At 40.8% G+C, this 21831-nt stretch overlaps 7 protein-coding genes across 7 annotated transcripts; 4 read left to right on the top strand and 3 right to left on the bottom strand.

Annotated features, from left to right (window-relative positions):
* Window positions 1-517: 517 nt before the first annotated feature.
* On the top strand, window positions 518-1972 carry TRP3 (bifunctional anthranilate synthase/indole-3-glycerol-phosphate synthase; the record flags this gene model as incomplete). The annotated part of the gene is made up of 1 exon (XM_018366256.1): window positions 518-1972. One exon carries the CDS (start codon window positions 518-520, stop codon window positions 1970-1972), a length of 1455 nt encoding a protein of 484 aa, XP_018220848.1.
* A 387-nt stretch (window positions 1973-2359) lies between these two features.
* SAC1 (phosphatidylinositol-3-phosphatase SAC1) lies at window positions 2360-4231 on the bottom strand (the record flags this gene model as incomplete). The annotated part of the gene is made up of 1 exon (XM_018366255.1): window positions 2360-4231. The coding sequence occupies one exon, from the start codon at window positions 4229-4231 to the stop codon at window positions 2360-2362; it is 1872 nt and encodes a 623-aa protein (XP_018220847.1).
* Window positions 4232-4667: 436 nt separating this feature from the next.
* DOA1 (Doa1p) lies at window positions 4668-6827 on the top strand (the record flags this gene model as incomplete). The annotated part of the gene is made up of 1 exon (XM_018366254.1): window positions 4668-6827. The coding sequence occupies one exon, from the start codon at window positions 4668-4670 to the stop codon at window positions 6825-6827; it is 2160 nt and encodes a 719-aa protein (XP_018220846.1).
* Window positions 6828-7089: 262 nt separating this feature from the next.
* Window positions 7090-7698, top strand: YRA2 (Yra2p; the record flags this gene model as incomplete). Its single annotated transcript, XM_018366253.1, has 1 exon — window positions 7090-7698. One exon carries the CDS (start codon window positions 7090-7092, stop codon window positions 7696-7698), a length of 609 nt encoding a protein of 202 aa, XP_018220845.1.
* A 4781-nt stretch (window positions 7699-12479) lies between these two features.
* URA1 (dihydroorotate dehydrogenase) lies at window positions 12480-13424 on the bottom strand (the record flags this gene model as incomplete). Its single annotated transcript, XM_018366252.1, has 1 exon — window positions 12480-13424. One exon carries the CDS (start codon window positions 13422-13424, stop codon window positions 12480-12482), a length of 945 nt encoding a protein of 314 aa, XP_018220844.1.
* Window positions 13425-14786: 1362 nt separating this feature from the next.
* Window positions 14787-16634, bottom strand: JEN1 (monocarboxylate/H+ symporter; the record flags this gene model as incomplete). Its single annotated transcript, XM_018366251.1, has 1 exon — window positions 14787-16634. The coding sequence occupies one exon, from the start codon at window positions 16632-16634 to the stop codon at window positions 14787-14789; it is 1848 nt and encodes a 615-aa protein (XP_018220843.1).
* A 2984-nt stretch (window positions 16635-19618) lies between these two features.
* Window positions 19619-20503, top strand: DI49_3167 (uncharacterized protein; the record flags this gene model as incomplete). Its single annotated transcript, XM_018366250.1, has 1 exon — window positions 19619-20503. The coding sequence occupies one exon, from the start codon at window positions 19619-19621 to the stop codon at window positions 20501-20503; it is 885 nt and encodes a 294-aa protein (XP_018220842.1).
* Between the last annotated feature and the right edge of the window lie 1328 nt (window positions 20504-21831).

Here is a 21831-nt window from a genome sequence, read left to right as displayed (position 1 = left end):
CTTGGTGTTGCTATCGCCGTGCCGAGCGCTTTTCTGCAAGAATGGATGCTTTTTTTGTTTTCTGTAGATGGTTGAGGTTAGTTGTCTTGTCCCTTTCTTCCTTTTATACTTTGCTGATTTTTATTTTTCAATTTTCACTTTTTTCCAGGATTTGCGACTTTTTGCAAGATTTTTAGTTAGGGCTCAAGGAAATCCAGCAAGTGCCAGAATAAAGGGCAGCTTGCCAGTGGTGGCGGTGATGGTGTGTAGCTTCGTAGTGCCCCGCCTATGATCTTGCAGACGTGAATACTCGTATGCGCATCACTAGGCGTCCCAGCCTGTCTCTTGGCTCTCTTGTCTTGCTATTATCACTGGAGACGGAAATGGTCTTGTATTAATCACAGATTGATCATCAATGGCCCGTTGACTCATCCTTGCCCATGCGAGATATTAAGGTACGCATGGTATTTGCAAGAGCCAAATAGTCTCCAGAACATCACCCACTGATTGTAAGCGCATATAACCCCACCAATAAAAAATGTCTGTGCACGCTGCTACAAACCCAATCAATAAGCATGTGGTTCTGATTGACAACTACGATTCCTTCACCTGGAACATTTATGAGTACTTGTGCCAAGAGGGCGCCAAAGTCGACGTCTACCGTAACGATGCCATCACAGTGGATGAAATTGCAGCTTTGAGCCCCGATACGCTGCTCATCTCGCCTGGGCCAGGCCATCCAAAGACAGATTCAGGTATTTCAAGAGACTGTATAAAGTACTTTGCTGGGAAGATTCCCGTCTTCGGGATCTGCATGGGCCAACAGTGCATGTTTGACGTATTTGGCGGTGAAGTCGCATACGCCGGTGAAATTGTCCACGGTAAGACTTCTCCCATCAGTCACGACAACAAAGGGATTTTCAAAAATGTGCCCCAAGGTATTGCTGTGACTAGATACCATTCTTTGGCCGGTACCGAACAATCTCTTCCATCGTGCCTAAAAGTTACTGCCAGCACGGAAAACGGTATTATCATGGGTGTAAGGCAMAAGAAGTACACCGTGGAAGGTGTGCAATTTCATCCGGAATCCATCTTGACCGAGGAAGGCCATTTGATGATTAGAAATATCTTGAGCATCAACGGTGGAAATTGGGAGGAAAACGGGTTGTCTCCTTCAAACTCTATTTTGGATCGTATATACGCACAGCGTAAGATTGACGTTAACGAGCAATCCAAGGTTCCCGGTTTCACCATGCAAGACCTGCAATCGAACTATAATTTAGGCCTTGCTCCCCCAGTACAGAATTTCTACGCGAAATTGTCATCGTCCCACAACAGAGCCGTGGTTCTTGCTGAAGTGAAACGTGCTTCTCCATCAAAGGGTCCTATTTGCCTAAAGGCTGTCGCCGCTGAACAGGCTTTGAAATATGCGGACGCTGGGGCTTCCGCCATCTCCGCACTGACTGAACCTCACTGGTTCCACGGGTCGCTACAGGATTTGGCCAATGTCAGAAGAATCCTAGATTTGAAGTTCTCCCCCGAGGAGAGGCCTTGTGTCCTAAGAAAAGAATTTATCTTTAGCAAGTACCAAATCCTAGAAGCAAGATTAGGCGGGGCGGACACCGTTCTTCTCATAGTTAAGATGCTATCTCAACCCTTGTTAAAGGAGCTATACGACTACAGTAAAGATTTGGACATGGAACCTCTTGTTGAAGTAAACTCCAAAGACGAACTAAAGAGGGCTTTAGAAATCAACGCTAAGGTCATAGGTGTCAATAATAGAGACCTTCACTCATTTAATGTAGATCTAAACACCACCAGTAATCTTGTGGAATCTACTCCAAAGGACACTCTTTTGATCGCACTTTCTGGAATAACCACAAGGGAAGATGCAGAAAAGTATAAAAAGGAAGGTGTTCATGGATTTTTGGTAGGCGAGGCTTTAATGAGATCTAATGACGTAAATAAGTTCATTCATGAATTATGCGAGTGATCAGTGTTTGTGGTTACTCCCTGGAGGGAAACCTTAAGATGGAACAGTTTTACTTACATTAAATTAGCCATTAAAAAACTTATATAAAAATATAGATGTGTATATATAGACATGAAAGAAACTAAAAAAAGTGAGACAAATAATTACTTGATTCTCTTCATGGCATGTGGCTTTTTTTTTATCATTTGGATTTTTTTATTCATTTTTTTTGTTGTCTTTGGCTTGTTGTTGAAATCCTAATACCCTGGGTACCCACGGACTTGGCTTTTTCTGGCAGCTTTGTCAGTTTTTAGTTTTTCGTCTGTTAGCCTTTCTGACTTCTGACTGCAAAGCGCTTTTTTGTTTTAGATTTACAAATATTCGTGATTTTATCATATACAGAATTCATCAATCTCTCTTTAAAGGATCTGGTTTAGAAAATCTAGGACTTTGTGCATATTTCAAACCCTTAAACTGCTGCTCTTTATCGTGTGTTTGGTGAACGACTAAGAATCCAACATCAACTAACTTAGGCCAGTTGACATACTGGATACCATTGTTGAACAAAAACTTGGTTGACAGCGCCAAGATGACTGCGGCACCCGCGAAATACAACATATTCCTGCCACTGGCAAATCTATCCTTAGGGAAGAAAATCGTGGCACCTAAAACGGTTATTGCTGCGCAAATAATCATTGGAATCAGCTGAATATACACAGGCCTTCTGTCGGGGAACGGTGACTTGATAGAAGCCACATGTGGCTTAAACCCGCCAAGAAACAAATCATACGAATCTTGTCTTGGACCGTCGGTTAAATTGTTTTGGTAATAACGTGACGCCGAATTCATAAAATCATTGAACGCACCTAAACGCGTACGTTTACCAGTTCTTGTAAAATCAGTCTTCAAGGCACCGGTACCTGAGTAAGCGACACTGACTGCATCCGCATTATCTGCCCACAAATTTTGATAGGAGGATAGTAATGGAGCGCTATCTTCCCACGTGGTCTCAGCAGGAATGACGCTGGCAGTTTCGAATTCCTTCTGCAAGACCCATTGTGCTAAAACTGATTGAACGACATTTGTTCTATCCAAACAATCCATGCAATTGGTTCTTACGACAGAATGTTGCTCATTAATGATATCAATGGTCTCACCATTAGAATCAATAACCTTGTGGAAGAAATCTTTGTTAGACAAACCTAATTTTTCTAAGTGATCAATTAAAAGCTTGACCCTATGCCATTGCATCTTACGGCACTCATGATGGAAATCAAAATAGACGTAATGAATCTTTGGATCGTCCAATGCATGCACGGCAGATTCATAGCCTTCTTTCACAGGTAATTCATGGCCCTTTTGGTTAACTAGATTAACTAAGTAGTTGTCACCATACAGCTTCTTTTGTTGATCAAAATGCTTTTTGGTGGCGTCTAATGAATTTTCGCCAAGGACTAAGTTTGGCTTGTAGTTTAGATTATTAATTTCTGCCCAATATATTGGAACAGACCCTCTTGTTTGTAAAAAGGAGAAAACATGTGTTTTTTCACTCTCCGGGTTTTCAGCTAGTAAGATTTGTTCGGTTTCGTTGAAGTTACCGACGTTACCTTCTTGGTCAACACCACGACGGAAGTATCTTGTACCTGCTCTGAATATACTACGTCTGGTAATTAAACCGAGGACAATAGGGGTATTATTCAGAATGGAGTCCACAGTCTTGGCATACCCATAGATAACAGGTTGAATAAAGGCATCGATTCTAGAATCCTTAACGGCAAAATTTCTCAAGTCTTCAGTTAAATAATGGTTCCAGAAAAAACGCTCATCGGCAGTTTTCCAAGAGGATACGGGCCCAATTTTTTCATTTCTTTGTAACGAGTTGGTCAAATCATAAGTGTATGAAAAATAAAACGTAGAATTCTTCAAGTGTAATTCCAACAGCTTGATATATTCGGCTTCTTCCGAATCGATTCTTGAGTTGAGCTTGGAGGGAACCACAGAATGCTGCAATATCTTATAAAAGACGTGTCCATTTAACCTGCCTGTCTCTTCCACGGTATTCGCAATAATAGCATACCTGTTCAATTTGAGCTTGATGAACCCCATCAAGGAAGCAATCTTGACCACTTCACCTTGAGCTGGGAATTCTCCTGCACCAAGGACTCGAACAATTTGGTCTTGATTAGCCAAATGAATCACTGCATCATTACTTCCCTTACCTTCAGCTGTCTTGAAGAAGATACCATCTGCGTTTTGAACGTACACTAATGGACCTGTCATGTTTGAAAGAAGAAATACGCGTATATAGTTATTACTGTTACTATTATAGGGATATGGTTTCTAGTCCTTCTCCTATTTTCTTATCTGTATGCCTTGTCTTTTACCCCTTATCTTATTACTTCTAATAAAATCGAAACAAACTTGTAGTGTATAAACAGCAATGTAGCGGTGTATGTATATATATGTGTGTGTGCTCGAATACTAAATGGTCTGAAGGCTACTAGAACAATAGGAGCAAGGCTTGGACGTTCGAGAAAGTCGCTGCACTTTGATGTTTTTCTTAGCGAGTTTTTCAAATTTTTTCACACTCGTTCAGGACCACGAAAATAAATCATGTGGGATTTTGGCATCTAGATAATAAGGGAAGAACGATGCATTGACTGTGTGAGCATATATTTACACGTAGTAGTATCTGAGAGAGCAAGAGACTTGGATTATGGTATATCAATTGAGTGCGACGCTGAAAGGGMACAGCCAAGACGTCAGGGACGTGGTAGCTGTGGATGATTCGAAAGTAGCCAGTGCTTCGAGAGATGGGACGGTTCGGATGTGGTCAAAAGACGACCAATGGCACAGTACAGTGGTTTATTCAGGGCAGGGATTTTTAAACAGTGTGTGCTATGATTATGAGAAACAGGTCCTGCTCTTTGGTGGAAAGGACACCATGATCAACGGTGTGCCCTTATTTGCCACCTTAGGAGAGGATCCCTTGTATACATTGATCGGCCATGAGGGGAATGTTTGTAGTTTGGAATGCCGAGAAGGTGTTGTGGTAAGTGGCAGTTGGGACAAGACCGCCAAAGTTTGGAAAGACGGATCTTTAGTTTACAATTTACAAGCGCATAGTGCCTCTGTATGGGATGCCAAAGTGGTATCCCTTACAGAAAACAAGTACCTGACTGCCTCTGCAGATAAAACGATCAAACTGTGGCAAAATGGGGAAGTGATCAAGACATTCAGCGGAATCCATAATGATGTGGTGAGGCACTTGGCCCTGGTGGACAGTGGCCATTTCATTAGTTGTTCTAATGATGGTCTCATTAAATTGGTCGAGATCCGTACGGGCAAAGTGCTAAAAATTTTTGAAGGTCATGAAAGTTTTGTTTATTGTGTGAAGCTGCTGCCTAATGGAGATGTAGTAAGTTGTGGTGAGGACCGGTCGGTTCGCATATGGTCCATGGAAAATGCATCATTAATGCAAGTCATTACGCTGCCTGCGGTCTCCGTTTGGTCTATAGACTGTATGCCTAATGGTGATATAGTAATAGGGAGTAGCGATAATCTCGTTAGAATATTCTCACATGATGAATCAAGGTGGGCATCAGAGGAAGACATAAAGGAGCTATCAAAACAGGTGGAAGAATCCACTATAAGTTCCGAGACAATGCAATTTGACGAGTCAAAATTATCGCCTTTTGAGATCTTGCAATCTCCGGGGCGTAAAGAGGGCCAAGTTGTGGTGGTCAAATCGCCTCAAGGCACGATAGAGGCTCATCAATACTCAAATAGCTCATGGACTAAGATTGGTGACGTTGTCGGAGCAGGTGCTACCGGAAACGACCAAAAGGTGGAATACGAGGGCAAGTCATACGACTATGTATTTGATGTGGATATCGAAGATGGGAAACCTCCTTTGAAATTGCCTATCAATGCTAACGATAATCCATACACAGCCGCTGATAATTTCTTGGCCCGCTATGAATTGCCATCGAGTCATAGAGATTTAGTGGTACAATTTATCTTGAAAAACACCAATGGTGTGTCACTAGATCAAGGAACCGGTGCCGATGATACACCCCTAGCCGCATCGTCAACATCATCGACGTCAACAACAACAATGAAGGTGTTCCCCGTTAAAGAATACTTGGTTATGGACAACTTTAACCCAGATACTATTTTCAACGGAATCGCAAAGATAAACGCCAGTGAGAAGACGTTTGACGATGAAATTTTGGCACAAATAGGTGGTGCGCTACATGACATCGATGAAAGTTGGGAGCTGTTGCTATCGTTTGCCAATACAATAAGATCTACTTGGGAAATTAAAACCCCTGCGTACGACATAGTGCGGTTGATCGTTAAAAAATTGCCTTATTCGTCAGATATCAACGATTACATTGAAGAAGGCTTGGGTAACAAGAATATCACTCTAGCCATGCTAACTGTGCGTATCTTGGTAAATTGCTTCAAGAATGAAAACTGGGGGGTAAAGCTGTTAGCATCTGAGCAAGTTTATAAATCAATTTTCGAAACAATTGATACCGAATTCTCTCAAGCATCTGCTAAGCAATCCCAAAATTTGGCTGTTGCCGTAGCCACATTAATTTTCAATTACTCAGCTCTTGTGACAAGAGAGAACTCTGACCCGGAACTTTTGCCAATTATAGCCGACGCTATGAACACCAAGTATGGACCTTTAGAGGAGTATCAAGAATCCGAAGAAGCCGCATATAGACTTTCCATGGCATACGGTAATTTATCTACTGTCGAGCCTACGTTAAGACAATTTGCTAAATCGGTAACATGGCTTGCAAACATTAGAAAAAGCTATGGGAACGTGCCAAGATTCAAAGATCTGTTTGACGATTTATCCTGATCTATGCGTAAGAACTACATAAAACGAATAACAAGTCTACATACCAAATAATCTTTCTTTTTTAACTTTCTTTTTGAGATATGAAACGGTAAAAATCCATTGTGTTATTTTCTGTCAAGCTCGGCATGAAATAATCATTAATCCAAAAAAGGTGAAAAGTAAGGCTATTGTGGGAAATTAAATTAACGGAAAAGGTAAGAGAGCTTAGGTAGTGAGTGTACAGCATAACCTAACATTACGAACCAGTAGACCACGTTTTGCAATGGACAAAGCGTTTGACGAAATTATTGGAGATGATCATGCGGAAGACTCAGTAGACCACAAGGTAACGAGGTACCGTAGGAGAGATTTGAGAAACGAATTGGGGCCCAGGCTGGGATTTGGGTCTTCCGATCCAGCGGTAAGGTCAGGGGACAACTTTTATCCACAAAAGGAAGAGCCACCTTTGCCCAAGAGAATCAGAATGTCCAAAATCCCATTGGACGTTTCCGATTACACTCTTGATGATATGATTAAGGAGTTTGGTGCCCCAGTATTTTCGAAGATTTTCGATAACAAAGAAGATCGTACATGCATTTACGAATTTGAGGATCCAGAAGTAATGGAAAAGATTGTCGAACGTTACAATGGGCATGAGTTGAATGGTACCAAAATCGAAGTAGAAATGTACCAACCTCAGAGGAAGCATCCGAGAGGTAACACAAACAACCGTCACAGACAGCCGGTCCAAGAACGTAGTAGAGGAAGATCGGGTAGCCATTATCGCCAAAAGCCTAGCAGAGTCTCTAAGAAGGGCAAGGGCCGCGAAAGTAACACACCTACTTCTGTTGAAGCTCTTGACGCTGAGTTAGACGCTTACATGAAAGGTTGAACAACTTTACGTCTATATATTCATATAATCTATGTTTTGTTCTACCCCATATAAGTAACTTCTATCATTATTTTTATAATTGGCGTAAATAGTTCATACCCCAATTTTAAAAGAGTGAAAAGATTAAAGCAACATAGCTCATAACTCTTTGGATAAGGAACCAGGGGCGCCCAATTTTATAAAACCTAATTCGCAGGCTCGTTTTGATTATGAGTTTATTTCTCTCTTTTCTTATCAGGTGCTTTTCCGATTGAGGACGATCGCCACACAAGATCACCACTGAAAAGAGCAGATATAGTATTAAATGTCAAAATTCCCAAAAAGAAAAATCAGGGAAACGGCTGAGGTTATAGTGCGACTATTCCAGGCGTGTGAGATTGCTAGCTAAAGCTCTTGTCTCAATATCAATGTTAAAAGGAAATATAAGAATAGCTATTGACAAAGGTGGAACTTTCACAGATTGTGTCGGGAACGCTGGTACAGGTAAAAAAGAACATGATACGGTCATCAAATTACTTTCAGTGGACCCCAAGAACTACCCAGATGCTCCACTCGAGGGTATAAGACGCCTCTTGGAAGTATTTGAACATAAGAAAATTCCTCGAGGTATTCCCCTAGATATTTCTAATGTAAAAAGTTTAAGAATGGGAACAACTTTGGCTACAAACTGTGCTTTAGAAAGAAACGGCGAACGTTGTGCCTTTATTACTACAAAAGGATTCAAAGACTCTTTGTTGATCGGAGATCAAACTAGACCTGATATTTTCAACTTGAATATCAACAAAGTGTCGCCTTTATACGATACCGTAGTCGAAATAGAAGAAAGAGTTACATTGGAAGATTTCTCAGAAGACCCTTACTTTATCAAATCAACTCGTAATGACAAAGAGGGAATTTTGGAAGGTAATAGTGGCGAAATGGTACGGATAATTAAAACACCGGATGAGTCAAGTGTAAAATCTGTTCTACAAGTACTTTACGATAGTGGAATCAAGTCCATTGCAGTGGCGTTTCTGCATTCATACACTTTTCCAGATCACGAACGAATTGTTGGGAATATTGCCAAACAGATTGGGTTTCCCCATGTTTCGTTATCTTCTGAAGTTTCTCCGATGATAAAATTCCTACCGAGAGCTCACAGTGCTGTTGCAGATGCTTACCTTACGCCAGTAATCAAAAAATATTTAAGTAGCATTTCCGCAGGATTGTGCCACGCTGAAAATACCCATATTCAATTTATGCAATCCGATGGTGGACTAGTAGACGGGGAAAGATTTTCCGGTTTGAAATCAATACTATCTGGCCCTGCAGGTGGTGTCATAGGTTATTCTAGTACGTGCTTTAATAAAAAAAATAATATTCCCTTGATCGGTTTTGATATGGGGGGCACATCCACTGACGTAAGTAGGTATGGTGAGGGGAGGCTAGAACACGTTTTTGAGACAACTACCGCAGGAATCATCATACAATCTCCTCAACTTGACATTCATACTGTAGCTGCTGGAGGAAGTTCTATTTTATCATGGAAGAATGGATTATTTAAAGTTGGTCCTGATTCAGCAGCTGCAGATCCAGGACCTGCAGCATATAGAAAGGGAGGACCTTTAACTATCACGGACGCAAATCTCTTTTTAGGACGTTTAGTTCCTGAATTCTTTCCAAAAATTTTTGGACCCAATGAAGATGAATCTCTTGATTTAGAAACCACAACTTTGAAATTTAGGCAGCTGACTGATAAAATCAATAAAGACCTCAATTCAAATTTGGCACCGGAAGAGGTCGCGTACGGCTTCATCAAAGTAGCCAATGAAAGTATGGCAAGACCCGTAAGAGCCATCACAGAGGCAAAGGGACACGTAGTATCTCAGCATCGCTTAGTTTCATTCGGTGGTGCTGGCGGCCAGCACGCTATAGCTGTCGCGAATTCATTGGGCATTAATAACGTTTTAATTCATAGATACTCTTCCATCTTGTCTGCTTACGGTATCTTTTTAGCAGATGTTATTGAGGAAAATCAAGAGCCTTGCTCTTTTATCATAAGTGGGCCAGAGACCATCTCGAAAGTCAAAGAAAGGTTTTTAGCACTTTCTGAAAAGTCGATAGATAACCTTTTATCTCAGTCGTTTTCTCGAGAACACATAACAGTGGAAAAATATTTGAATCTGAGATATGAAGGCACTGAAACTAGTTTAATGATTTTGCAAAAAGACGAAGATGATTGGAATTTTGCAAAATGGTTTTCTGAAGATCACAAAAGAGAGTTTGGATTTTCATTTGATGATAAACAAATAATAATCGATGATATAAGAATAAGGGCAATTGGGAAGTCGGACGTTAGAAACGAGAAGACAATCGAGGACCAAATGAAGGAAGTTCCTCGCTTTAAAAAGGCTGACGTGTCGAAGGATTCGAGTTTTTCCCAAAAAGCGTTTTTTGACCACAAATGGGTCGACACTGCGGTATATAAGATTGACGATATCTCTATTGGAACAGTTATAGAAGGTCCGGCTATACTAGCTGATGGTACCCAAACTAATGTTATTTTGCCAAACTCTCAAGCGTTCATATTAAATTCTCATATATATATCGAAACCGTTAATAAGCCCACCGAAACGCTGTCAGAGAATGAAGCTGACGCCCAAATCGATCCAATCTTATTATCCATTTTTAGCCACAGGTTTATGGACATTGCCCTTCAAATGGGAACTCAGTTAAGGAAGACTTCTGTTTCCACCAACGTCAAAGAGAGGTTAGATTTTTCATGTGCTTTATTTGACCCTAAAGGCAACTTAGTGGCTAATGCACCTCATGTCCCTGTTCACTTGGGTTCAATGTCAACCTGCATTTCCGCTCAGGCAAAGTTATGGAAAGACAAATTGAAGTCAGGAGATGTACTAATAACAAACCATCCAGACATTGGTGGCACACATTTACCAGACATAACGGTTATAACGCCCTCATTTTCTTTAACAGGCGAATTAATATTCTACGTTGCTTCAAGAGCCCATCATGCAGATATTGGAGGTGTTCTTCCCGGCTCAGTCCCCCCAAATTCAAAGGAACTGTATGAGGAAGGCACTGCAATATATTCTGAATTTGTGGTTAAAGAGGGAGTTTTCCAAGAAGAATTGATGCACAAATTATTCGTAGAAGACCCAAGCAAATATCCAGGCTGCTCAGGCTCCAGAAGATTCAGTGATAACATAAGCGATCTGAAGGCTCAAGTGGCCGCAAACACTAAAGGAATACAACTGATTGAATCTTTGACTAAGGAATACGATCTCCCTACAATTTTGAAATACATGACGGCCATTCAAGAAAATGCTTCTGAATCTATTAAGAAAATGCTTGCAAAAATGGTAGAGCATTTTGGCACCACTAAATTTTCAGGCGAAGATCGCATGGATGATGGCAGCTTAATAAAACTTCAAGTTGACATAGATCCTGGAAACGAAAAATACGTGTTTAATTTTGACGGAACTTCACCACAAGTTTATGGCAATCTGAATGCACCAGAAGCCATCACTAATTCTGCGGTCCTCTATTGTTTGAGGTGCTTGGTAGGGGAAGACATCCCTTTGAACCAAGGTTGCTTAAAACCATTAACAATAATAATTCCTGCTGGATCTATACTAAGCCCCCGATCCGGTGCTGCAGTCGTTGGGGGCAACGTGTTAACTTCACAAAGAGTTACAGATGTTATTTTAAAGACATTTAAAGTCATGGCTGATTCCCAAGGCGACTGTAACAATTTCACTTTTGGAACTGGAGGTGGATCTGACAGTAAGACAGGTAAATTAATTAAGGGCTTTGGATACTATGAGACCATATGTGGTGGTTCAGGGGCTGGTGCCGATTCGTGGCGAGGTTCTGGTTGGAATGGTTCAGATGCTGTACATACGAACATGACTAATACGAGAATGACAGACAGCGAAGTGTTTGAACGGAGATATCCTGTTTTATTACGAGAATTCTCAATCAGAAGGGATTCAGGAGGTAAGGGCAAGTATACAGGTGGAAATGGTGTTGTAAGGGATGTTCAATTTCGAAACGCTGTAACGGCATCTATACTGTCAGAACGTCGTGTCATTGCTCCTCATGGTATGAATGGAGGGAAAGACGGTAGCCGGGGTGAAAATTTATGGGTACGTAATAGCACAGGCGCTTTGATTAATATAGGCGGTAAAAATACAATTTACGCTCAACCTGGCGATCGCCTTATCATCAAAACCCCTGGTGGGGGAGGATTTGAGGAATATAGGAATTAGCTGCTTTAAGATTACTTAAAAGTTGCGCTAAAATCATAGCAGTCCTCAAGTCTAATGTCGTACTGAGTTTAAGTAAAACTTGGCCACCTATAGATGTGATCGTATGCAAAAGATTTTGGTCTCTATATATAGCGGTTATATACGAACTAAATAGAACTTACGAGAAGAATAACACACAGTTTTCAAAAGGTTTAATAACAAAAACGTACCATAAAAAATCATTCGCATATTTCTTGATTTTGACAATTAGCGCACTAGATAGAAATGACATCGCAACAATACTACTTTCTGATCATCGCAGAGTTTTAATCTATATTTATATTCATCTAAAGTGCTATTGAATAACTCAATGACTAGTGATATCCTCTCTACGTTCCATTATAGATAATGAGTACAAGTCAACTAATTGAGCGTTTGCAACTGTTCCTAGCATTATTCAGTACATAAATGCAAAATGCTATTCTACACAAATTTCAACGATAATCATAATATATCCCACCTTTCATTGTGTAATTAAAGACTGTTCAACTTACCACGGAATTCGTCTATCGACGTATAACCCTTAGCTTCCATTATATCCTTCAATTCTCTTTCAATACGTTCAAAGATTTGTACACCTTCTTTTTGCAATTCTGTACCAATTTGTAGCATAGAAGCACCACATAGCAAATGTTCAAATGCATCTTTACCGGATTTAATACCACCAGTACCAATGATTTTGATTTCAGGTCTCAAACGAGTGTAAAACGCACGAACATTAGCAAGTGCGGTTGGCTTGACGTATTCACCACCAATACCTCCGAACCCATTCTTTGGTTTTACTACTACACTCTCCTTTTCTACATCGATAAAGAGACCATTACCTACACTGTTGATAGAGTTGACATAGGCTAATGGGAACTCATTTAAGATCTTGGCCATAATATCAAAATGAGCAAAATCAAAATAAGGGGGCAATTTAATACCTAGAGGCTTATTAAAGAAAGCAAAAACTTTTTCCAATGTTTCCTTAGTTAAGTCAAAATCATAAGCAACTTGTGGTTTACCAGGAACATTTGGACATGACAAGTTTAGCTCTGTAATTCCGTTGAATTCACTCTCTTGAATTTTTTTCAATAAGCCTAGATTCTCATCGATACTCATACCAGCAACAGAGAAGAAGATTGCGGGTGCATCAGGATACTTCTTTTGGCGGTTTAGTACGTAAGACAAATAGTAATCAACACCTTCATTTGGTAAACCCATAGAGTTGATACTACCTAGAGGAACGGAAATATAACGTGGTTTGGGATTACCTTCTCTTTCTAGAGTTGTAGCACTCTTAGTAATAAAAGCACCTGCCTTAGAGTTGGCTAACTCATCCAGTTCTGGGGTAGTCATACAATGAACACCCGATGCGTTCATAAATGGATTTTCATAAGTATTGTCTAAGAACTTGGTAGTTAAGCTGGCCGTCATTTTTCGTCTTGTATGTGTGTGTTTTGGTCACCGATCGCCAATATGTATTCAATAATATCAAGGACTCGAGCCACACAATAAACGATAAAGATCTGCTCCAAATGTATAGGCCATATATAAAGTTTTTTCATTTCCTGGTGATGAGCATAACGAAAAATTCTCGGCAAAGGCCGAAAATTTTGGAATAGGCTTCGGCGAAGCCCGATGCGAGATAGATGAATATACATGTTAAGGCAGGAGAAGTAGTTCTAAAGATTAAATAACTATTACGGCCAATCAACAATACTGATCTTAAAGGATACTGAAAAGTGAAAATGAATTAAATCACTGTTTTGGTGAACACTGATTGATAATTCAGCTTAAACAATAAGACATGCTGTAGCTGAAATTGAGGAAATATTAAAGAGGGAAAATAAAAATGCATGATGACATTCAAAATAAAGAGCATAAAAACCAATCGAAGATAAAAAGCACTTTAGCCACGACGAAGACGAATAAATGTTGTTTTTTGCATATTTACATGCTGAAGGCATATCCATAATTACTATAGGCTTTGCCATCAATGCACCACTGGAAGCTTCATGAGCTACCATAATCATCGTTTTGAGGAAGAATTGTTGTTTGTTCTTTTATTCCCTTCGTTAGTGGGTCTTTCATAATGAACTAGATTCTCAAAGTGAGATATGTCTAAACAAAACCGTGATTAAAGTGAATGTACACCTCCATATCAAAGAGAAACGATACAAGAGGGAATATTTATCTTGACTTCTGGTGTCCGTCACGATATTGGCGCTCTTCGCTGACAAGATGCAAGCACCACTAACAGGTTATTTATGTCTTGGACTTCAACCGTCACCACAGAATAAAGTCAATTTTAGCGAAAAATGTCGAGCATTAGCTTTATTTAAGCCAAACTTCTGGTGAAAGTAACTATGAAAAATTGGTACTCAATTCTACGTTGGTCAAGGCGGAATTTCTTAACATAACTTGTCGTACTTCAATACATAATAAAGGGCACAATCCAAAAAGACGAATTTTGCACCAACACGGGATTCAAGTGAAATCTTGGTTACGAAGGAATTGTTCGTTTCTAACAATGTACCCCGAATTAATTACGAAGTGAGAAAGATGCCTGTTCCGTAAACACAAAGAGGCGTTGAGGCTCTACATACCGTACTTGCACCACTTAGGTCTGAAGTTTATTAGAATACAACTATTACACCAAAATTCGAATTTTTTAAAATATATTATATCGTGTCTTTTATGTAATAATATGAAGGTCATAAAGGAATATATGAAATATGCAGCACACGGGCACAAAGGAATGCCCAAAAAAGCGATAGATTTTTTACCGTAGAATAGTTAAACGGTTTCAATGTGTTCTTCAAATGTCTTTGAGATAGTAGAATCAACCATTTTCACAGAACCGTATTCTGTTTTTTGCTCCACAATCTCACTAATTGAAACACCATCAGCTTCGTACTCTTCCACTTGAATTATGTACTTCTTCATAACTGGAGAAGATAGATCACGATGGAATTTTTCATGCCCTACAAAGACACACCCAAAAGTGAAGATGAAAACGGCCCCAGTTAAGATGGCCATAACTTTAGCGTAATCTTCCTTTATAACAGTACCAGAGGAATCCACTTCTAGTGGATATTTTCCAGCTAATTCCGTCTCAATTGTAGAGGCTGCTGCAGAGGCCAGGTTACCCAATTGATAAGCTAAACCAGCGACTAAAGCCCTTGCGTCGGCAGGAGCCAATTCAGCCAGGTGGATGGGTAGAATACCCCAGACACCAAAAACACAAAAGTATAGCATGAATCCAGCTCCCAAAATAGCTTTCTCGCTTCTTAACATAAATGCAGGATACGTGAAACAACCTCCCATTACACACGCAATCAACAGGCCTAATCTTCTACCCGTGACTTCCATTAATTGACCAAATATCATACCACCACAGATAGCACCGATGTTAGTAACGACCACAATAACGGTGACTGCATCCTTAGATAGTCCTAATTGAGCGCGCAACATGGTTGGCAGCAGATCTTGAGAAGCGTGAGTTAAGTAATTTGGACCGACCAACATAATGACTAGATAGGCAAACAACAGCCAGTACTTTTGAACAGTTTTCTTCACAGACACCATCTTTTGTTTGAAATTGGCCTTGGGCAGAGGTTCCCCACCGTTGGCCTTCACAGCGTCACTTAGTATTAGTCTACGAGCCTTCAGGACTTTGGTGAAATATTTTGTTTCTGGCCATAGCAATCTCCAGAAAATTAGTAAAATTGGCAAGAAAATGCTAAACCAGAACAAAATTTTCCAGCCATCTTCTCTGAAGTAGCCAAAGGCTCTATAAAAAATGATTGCGAAGATAAACCCCATAGCATATGCAGAGAAAAAGAGACCTGATAGGAAAGAACGTGCTTTCACTGGAGCATCTTCTATAGCCGTTGCGGAAGCACACCCATAGATCCCACCCATGGCAATACCAGTGATCCACCTGACGCCCAGGAATTTTTCGTAAGTGTCACACCATGGAGTACAAAGCTGTGCAATGACAAATAAAAACAAACAGGTGATGTAGGGCCACTTTCTGGAAGACTTGTCTGTCCATAAACCAAATATAACTGCGCCCGCTGAGCGAACGAATAAAACCAGCCCCAACCCCCAGGTAATGTCCTTAGTGGGTCTATTATACAGTTCAGATAGCGGGGCTACTGACACTGAAACACAAAAGAAACACCAGGCGGCCGTCAACCAAGCAAGATACCCCATGAAAAAATAGTTCCAATTTTGCAGCGTCATCTTCCTCAATTCCGGGACCGGGTTGATATTTCTCAAAGAAACCTCGTGGACGTGCAGCAAAGACGTGAATCTTGTCAAAGCATAACTTTTCATGGATGCGAAACTCAAATTCGGTTTGTCTGCTTCGTCTTCTTCATATTCCACTTCTTGGTCCACACTATAAACTCTCTCTAGTAACTCGTCATCTCTAGTGTCCTGAATAGAGGTCACGGGCAGCGATGGGTTGTGGTACAGCTTTTCGTGGTCCGGGTTGTAGACCTCCGGCTCGTAGTTTATGGGGTTGCCGGCTTCATCCACCAGGGGTGGCTCGGCAAAAGTGCTTGAGTTGTAGTATAGCTTTCTAGCAGCGGGCAGCTGTTGTTCATCGGAAATTTTATCTTCTGTTCTTGACGACATCTTTTAGTAGCAGCGTTGAAACTTATGAGGCTGTTACTGTTACTGTTACTTTTGTGATTTTAATCTGCGAAAGGAAGAAGAGCAAAAGTAAGTCCCAACCATCCCTCAAGACCAATAACTATTTATACATCTACGGCCGTGCTTGCTGACCAGATTCCTGTTAAGTGCACAAGGCCTGGCAAAAAAGGTGCGTGAGCGGCTTTCCATGCAAATAACTAACTAACTAATCAACACATCAGCCGTCACAACAAAAGGGGGGGCAGTGATTCCTCAACTGCAAAAGGATGGACGTCCGGATGATGTGCCAAGCGTGGCAAACTAGCGTACTAGTGGTGGAGAAGAGAATGAATCGCTTGCCGACTATTGATTGGAATGGGGGAATCGAGGCAACATACAGCCCGCGGAGAATAACTTCCTCGAGCACTGCAAATGCACACCCGGCACCGACGGTCTGCACCGCACATTTTTTTTGTCAGTTGGAGTTGGCCAATGGCTCTTGTGCATACGCCGTAGGAGCCGTTCCGCATCTATGCCTCCCTTTTTTGGAGTCCATTGCCTTTTTTGGACTCCCTCTTAGCCGTGGCACGCCGGTCAAGCGGAGCGGTATGCGGGGTCAGGGTCCCGCGTGAAATATCGGCCGGGCTGAGATATAATTGGAGTTTCAATTTGGTCATCGTTCACGGCCRGATCTCCAAGCAATTACTGCTTTAGCCGCCCAGCAGCTAGCACTAGCACATTGCCCCTGTGTTACAAGCTCGATTGTGGGGGTGTGGAAGGCGTGGGATGCGTGGGGGTGGTAAAGTGGGCATACTTAACACAGCCAAACCGTAATGCGTTTCGTGCACAGTCGCTACCAAAGCTATATGATGGGATGACAGTAAACAGAAAAGCCAATTCGGTCGAAACTTAACCGCATTTTTGAGCTGCTTTTCTTGTAGCATTTACACGATTTTTCTTTCACCGGCTTCACCGATTATTGGTTTCTTTATATACCTATTTCCGCGTGAGGGAGACAGGAGGAAAACGACAAGACCGCAGCGGACAGTGACTGATGAGACCAACGGTCACAATCAGGGTTTTTTTAGTTTCAGTTTACGGGTAACTCTGCGCAGGTCAGCATGTGAACAAAGAGGCGGGGCAAACGTAAGTGTTAGTGTTAGTGTTAGTGTCTGCGTTATTTCTTTCGTACACTGTCTTGTGTGGTTTTGTTGGGGTAGCATATCCCATGGAACCTCTCCACTCCTCCGGGTCATGCAGGCCGCCCGATTCACGTGCTCTTGGTTTACATCGTGTGCTACGAACAATTATCCGGTTTGGATGGCGCGGTAACAAGGCGCGGAGGTTCGGACGATCGGACCAAAAAGCCACTCTTCGTATTTCCCCACGGAGTCATCAGTCACACAGGAAAACGTTCCCTTGCTCTTGTTAAAATATTCGCGTGACGGTACTGCGGGCTCTTTTCTGGTTTTCAAAGCCTGCTTGTGCGGTGCGTTCTCAATGAATTTTTTATTGGGCTGAAAGAATTATAAAGCATAGGAAATCTGACGTTGCTGTAATTTCAAAAACAGCCGCCGGGTGATGCTCGCATCTTGATGAAACAAAGGATGTAAATGACAAAATCACTTGTTGTATACAGTTATGACTCGGATACAAGTGCCATGTCCCTCTATAAACTGCATTTCAATTATCGGTGTAGTTTTACAAACAAATTTGCAAAGCGCCGTTAGTCTTGTTGAATAGTGTTGGCCTTTCAACGGCCTCCGCGGCTATTTCTCTTACTTTACACTCAGCCGCAACTGTTTTGCCCGAACTAATCCCGTTTTACCACAAGTGTATATATGTATATAGAGTAAAAAAACGCCAACTTGAGCAGAAAAAAAAGTCCCTTTCTACTCAGATTTTACAGTTGACAGAAAACAAAATTGGCATAATCATTTTGAAATGATCGAGAGGTTTCTTGATGAAGCGTACAGTTTGAACGGAAAATCAGATGATGATCCTTCGAACAAAAAATACTTGAAAGCTTGCACAGTTGCTATTGGTAACGCACCTAGAGTTTACTCGAGTGGCTTACTCCTTCTATGTAGGCTTATTTTTAGAAGAGGGTTTGGCGCATTTTCACCTCGTTTAGATGCGATTGCCAAGCCCAACGGTAAATTTGTTCCTTCCGTTTTCGTACATGCTTTATTCGAACGTCTGAGTACAAATTCAGCCTGTTTCTTCCATCGCTGGCTTGACCCGTTGGATTGTTATCCTTGAAATGTACACGTGTCAAGGCACGTTAATCTTACGTCTTAGTTTCAACCTTACAATGCTCAAGATGACTTGTTTTTCTGTTGTCAGATTGCACCAATTCAGTCATTTCAGGTCATACCTTTCGTTATAAGACAAGAAGCACATCTGTCTAGGTTCGCCACAACAGGTTAGTACGTAAGACCAAAATTTAATAACTCTACTACTCATCCGTTGTGAAATCCTTTCGCCAGTTAAAAGTGCGAACTCCTACACCAAAAAGAGAGCATCTGAAGATGAAAACGGCAGATTTCAATTGAGTTCAGGAGAACCGTTTGAGGATCGAACTGAAGGTCGCGAATTATCAAGCAACAAGGCTTATACTGTATCAACGTTAAATTCTCTATAGGGTTGAGATTTCTGAAGCAGTAGTGTTTGAAACCGTTGTCAAAAATCCTTCAATAATATCGGCTCGTAATGAAAAAAAACGCATTTCTTTCCTTACATGGTATACATGGCTTAGATTGTCTGAATGGGGCTTGCAAGCAGATGGTTCTTGGTTAGTTATTCATTACAGCGGCGTAACGTATAAGCCTCTTAAAGAAATTTCAAGGGCTCCGTGAATGAAATAGCGAAAAACTGCAGCAGCCACTTTTTACCATGTAGGCTTCAATCATTTAAAACATACATAAGGAAAGGGTCGGCAGAAAGTATGACATGATAATGCTTACCAAGAAAGCACCAAGGACTGAATGTTTCACCTAGCTCGCCAAAAACTTACTGATGAGAACCATTATAAAATTGAAAAGACACGAAGAAAGCAAATTCCCGAACCTCTTCATTTTAACAGAGAAAGGAATTTGCCGATCGCCACTATATTTGGCAAGAGAGGGTTTTTCGTATTCCCAAGCGTACAATCTTATGACATGTTCAAACGGACAAACTTCAATCTCAGTGTTCTTGATGCGGATGGTGTAGGCGTTCCGCTATTTCACATTGTACAAAATTACAACATTATAGGTCAAATCGTGGGGAAGTCACCAAATTTTACTATTTTCAAGTACGTTTTACAAAGAGCGCAAGACCCACCTTTGTATACCAAAAGTAAGGTTATTTGCGAAGATAAGGCCTTTCGTTTATGCAAGATACCATTTTGTGAGATCTACTCTCAATTAAGTTTCCGAGATACTAAGTACGAATTTTTCTATCCCTCCAGAAGTCAGTCTGTTAACAACTACCAAATGGTTAGGCAAAATAATTTTCGTGATTTGGATGTTTGTTTGAATGGTATGAATTTTTGTTGGCATGTGAAAGTTCTAAGTGATCATTACCGATTGATGTATCTAGACGAAAACACCCCCAGCGATAGTCAAACAAATAAACAAAAACAAACTCAAAGAAAAATCGTTTCTCCTGATTTTGTAGTTGGTCACTACAAAAGAGATTTTTCCAATATTCTCCCCAGGTCTGTAGCAAAATCCTCCAATCTTATTATTGGAGAGAATTCAAGAGCTGACTGCCTTGGTATTAGTTCCGTTCCAGAATTGACAGAGATGCTTGCCTGCCAGGGGGCTCTAGTTGAATACTTAGAACACATAAGAAGGCGTAAAGATGACAAAAATAATCTTAGAATGTGATTAATGCGTTAATTAAGACTGGTATACTTATTTCGGTTGCCGAATTTGAAGAGTGTTACTCAACAGTTTCAATAAGGCCAGTAAGACTTTGTTGCCACAAAAAACCTTGAATGTCAGTGCAACTTTTTTTTACATATAAAATCAATATTAATCTTTGCGCAAGATTCTATCTTGTGTATTATATCATTTTGCCTTTTTCAAGCACAGTTGTGATTACGTTTGGCTTAACTCGAGAGGGAGCTTTAGCGCCCAAGATAAATTTCAAGACTGTTTCAAAACACAGGTGCAAGGGAAAATAGAGTGCCCATGGCAAGAACCAAGTAAACAATACGACACAACAACCGTCAAATAGGCCAGCAATGTGATACGAGGGAGCTGAAAGGATCGTCATATATACCTGAAATAATTATATAGCAGTTCAATTTATATGGGTTCAATTCAGCATTTAGCAGGAGTTGGTTTAGGTACCTCGCAGATCACAATGCTCTTTCGCAAGTAAAATTGCCGGAATGTCCAAAAGAAACCGAACCATTTATATGTCTCTGTACCCAGTAGAAGTCGGTCGCTTGGAAAAAGCTCTAATTGTGTCCTCCATTGGCAAGGCGTGCATTTTCTTGGGGTGCCAATTGAGGTGCTTCTTGACCAAGACGTTTGTGTAAAACATGGAACGTGTTTTTCTTGTTTCTCCAAGAATGAGCCGTGTCTTTGTAAAAAGTCATATGGCAAAGGATTGGCAGTGATAATCAGAGAGCTTTTAGTTTTATCAACGATAGTACTGCCGTCAGTATATAGCAAGTTTCGTAATTGGGTGTATGCTGGAGAATCAGTCAAAATTTTCAACGAGTCTGCGACCTATCTCAAAGGTTGGGGAAGAACCTTCGACAAAGGCGTCAGTTTAATCAAGCAAAACGAAATCAAGTTTGTTGCTGATTYTTAACACGTCACGAGTGTCGTTTCATTTTTTCGTTTTGGGTGGAGTCATATAGTCGAGTCTTACATTGACATTGTGAAGGTAATGTTTGAGGGTCAAATAACAGTAAACAAGCGTCAATATGCAGATCGTTCAAAGTCAATAGATTTCCGTTTGACAATAGTAACTCTTATTATAAGGACTCCATATAAAATGATGGCCATCTTTTCATATATGCGAATGCAGATATGTTTGATGGTGTTATGAAATGGTACTCAAAAGAGATTTCCAAGGATTAACGTGATAAAAATTACGGATACATTAAAGGGGAGACATCTTTATGAGACAGTCCGCCGAAAGGCGGACTTGGCTCATAAAGCAAAAGAAGCGGCCTATGGACAAAAAGAAGCGGCCCTGT

The sequence above is a fragment of the Saccharomyces eubayanus genome, chromosome XI (genome assembly GCF_001298625.1).
Source record: "Saccharomyces eubayanus strain FM1318 chromosome XI, whole genome shotgun sequence".
Taxonomy (NCBI): Eukaryota; Fungi; Ascomycota; class Saccharomycetes; order Saccharomycetales; family Saccharomycetaceae; genus Saccharomyces; species Saccharomyces eubayanus.
The sequence above is the reverse complement of the archived record's forward strand: the minus strand, read 5'-3'. Positions and strand labels throughout refer to the sequence as shown.